Raw genomic sequence first — 3007 nt, forward strand, 5'->3', positions numbered from 1 at the left:
TTCCACCCAAACACAAAAACTGCCCTTTCACCCCCTGCTTTTCAGCCGTCATGGGACACTCGATCCCCTACCTGGAGGGTGAGGGCCTTATGTACAGAGGGGTGGGGATAAATTTGGAAGAAAAAAGCTCTGTCACCTGTATTTGGGTGGAACTAAATGGTCAGGAAACCCTTGCCAAGAAGCCAAGAGATTTGAATTCCAGACTTGGTTCTGCTGCTCTTATTCCTGGCCAAGACACTTTACTTTTCTGAGCTGTCTTTCCTCATCTGAAAGTATCATATCCTTCTAGCTCCTACTTTGTCTGAATTTAAAATTATCCATTTAAATTACTTCCATCTTACTGTATTGACCACTTAACTACTAAACGTTTTCATTGCTCCACCTCTTTTTCTAAAGACGTCATCCATTTGTAAGTGATGAAACTAATACAAATATGTTTCTAAAGAGCAAAACCAGAAAGCAGGTGTGAACTATTCTGGTATGGTGCATATTCAATCATATTCTGGTTTCAAGAATTTCATTTTTCTTTTCATTTATCACCATATTCGTTTTATTTAATGTAAATCGTGTACAGAGCTTAGTAATTTTCCCAAGAACTGAGTTAAGTACTTTTTTAACTTGACACTTTAACTGCCAGAATAAAGTAGTAGCAGATAAATTCTGTAGAATAAAGCTTACTTACAAATGGATGACGTCTTTAGAAAAAGAGGTGCGTTTAGTAGTTAAGTGGTCAATACAGTAAAATGGAAGTAATTTAAATGGATTGACCACTTAACTACTAAACGTTTTCATTGCTCCACCTCTTTTTCTAAAGACGTCATCCATTTGTAAGTAAGCTTTATTCTACAGAATTTATCTGCTACTACTTTATTCTGGCGGTTACAGTGTCAAGTTAAAAAAGTACTGAACTCAGTTCTTGGGAAAATTACTAAGCTCTGTACACGATTTACATTAAATAAAACGAATATGGTGATAAATGAAAAGAAAAATGAAATTCTTGAAACCAGAATATGATTGAATATGCACCATACCAGAATAGTTCACACCTGCTTTCTGGTTTTGCTCTTTAGAAACATATTTGTATTAGTTTCATCACTGACTCAAGCTTCAGATGCCCCCACCTAGTCTTCTGAAGCCTTGAACATGTGACCTTGGCTCTCGGTCTCTTCATCAATAAATTAACCAGGTGGAACCAGCTCTCTAAAATCCTGTCTAGATTTTTAGGTTCCAATTGTGATTCTTTTTTTTTCAATTGTGACCCATTTTAAGTTGCACTGTATAGGAGCCAAATTCAACCTAAGCTCTCAAAGCATTATCTACACTAGCTCGTCTGTTCCTGAGATAGGGATGATGGTAAACGTCCTCCCCCAGCTTTGAGTGTCCCAGTGTCTGGTTCTGTGCTCCTTCTCATTTCAGTGTCTATCATGTGGGGCTCACTTTCTAGTTTACAGGCTGCCTCCCCAGTGATTGTATCCGCTTCTGTTTGTCTTCTGAGCCTCTGAAATGCCCCCTGAATGACCTATGCCCATTCATTGGCTTTCATCTACCCAAGCCCAAGCTCCCTTTACCCCACTGACATAATCCACCTCTTTCTAGACCTCTGCCTCTTCCAGAACAGTGGTTCTTTTTTGTCTTCTTAGCCACACCATGCAACATCTGGGATCTTAATTCCCTGACCAGGGATAGAACCTATGTCCCCTGATTGGGAGTCCAGAGTCCCAAGCACTGAACCACCAGGGAAGTCCCTAGGATAGTGCTTCATAAAGAGTGGGCCACAGTCAGCCCTGGAGGTCGGTAAAAATTGCAGATTCCAAAGACCCAAGCTTGACTTCGTGATTCAGGATTTCTGGAGGTGAGGCCACGGAAGCATTTGTACAACACTCTCCCCTGATGATTCTAGGCATAACAGTTTGAAATACACTGCTCTTTCACCAGTTTCCGTTTGCGGTTGTTTTGTTGTTGTTTGTTTTTAAGGGAAAAGGCGCTATATTAGAGATTTTTTTTTACCAAGAATGTAAGAAGAAATAGCAGTGTGGAGCGGGTTGTTCAAAGGTCTGTCCAGGAATATGGCAGCTCTGGTGCTGGTGGCCTATTTCAGCCAAGTAGGTAGTCTGGGAGAAGAGAGAATTAAGTCTGGGACGCCCCCACGAGTCCGCTGGAAGGTCAGGAGTCAGCAGTCGTGGCAACGGCCATTCGTCGGGGCCGCCAGGCCACAGAAGTGCTGGGCAAGGCCGGAGCAGCAAGGCTGGCGAGGCTGCCCCGCGGCTCTTGCTAGGGATTGGGTGCCAGGCAGCCGCGCCTTTCCCGTTACTCTTGGCAACGGCGGCCGCTCCCGTAGTCGGCGTGGCGCGTGAGGGCGGGACTTCCCGCGCCTAGGAGCAAGTGCGCATGCGGCGGTCGGCTGGTCTCGCGGCACTTCTGTCGCGTGATCTTGAGAACCAATCAAAGTGCGTAACTCCCTAGTCACGTGCGTCTGTTCCCGTTAGCAACGCTTCTAAACAACCCGCCCTACCTCGCGTCTGGCGCGGTCCAGTGTTTCTCGACGACCCCGGGCTTGGTGAGGCTGAGCCTGGCCTCTCCGGCTTTTCCAGACCGTTGACTTCCCCCCCCGCCGCAATGGTGAGTAGCCGGCCTGTCGGCGCCACCGCGCACCGAGGAGAGACTCGGAGCTGGGGCCTCGGAGTGATGGCGTGGCTTGCGGCAGAATTTAGTCCGGCCCTGGGCCTCTCTGAGGAGGGGACGCCACGCCGGGTGCGAGAGGCTATTAACCTCGGTGTGAAGCCCTTCTGGGATAATTCTTGGTGGAGCCCTCTTCTAGCAGCCGCGCTCCGCCTAGTCACTATTTCTTGCTGCTGCCTAAAGGGCCTTGGCCAAGTCACACCTCAGGTGGCTGGCGAAGAGAGCTGGGGGAACCATCTGCCAGCAGAAGGCGCAAAGCGGTTTCTTGTTCCATTCCAAAAACTCAAGTTTATGCACGCGCGCACACACTCACACGCATACCACCCCC

General features: G+C 47.2%; 1 protein-coding gene across 1 annotated transcript in view; it reads left to right on the forward strand.

Moving 5' to 3' along the window:
* The first annotated feature begins 2463 nt into the window (after positions 1 to 2463).
* Positions 2464 to 3007, forward strand: part of LZTFL1 (leucine zipper transcription factor-like 1) — an 18614-nt gene continuing 18070 nt past the window's right edge. The window contains exon 1 of the mRNA XM_010862412.1: positions 2464 to 2619. Coding sequence (XP_010860714.1) covers positions 2617 to 2619 — 3 coding nt within the window. The 5' untranslated portion in view covers positions 2464 to 2616. The remainder of the gene's footprint in view (positions 2620 to 3007) is intronic.

This window comes from Bison bison, unplaced genomic scaffold (genome assembly GCF_000754665.1).
Source record: "Bison bison bison isolate TAMUID 2011002044 unplaced genomic scaffold, Bison_UMD1.0 scf7180017864482, whole genome shotgun sequence".
Classification (NCBI taxonomy): Eukaryota; Metazoa; Chordata; class Mammalia; order Artiodactyla; family Bovidae; genus Bison; species Bison bison.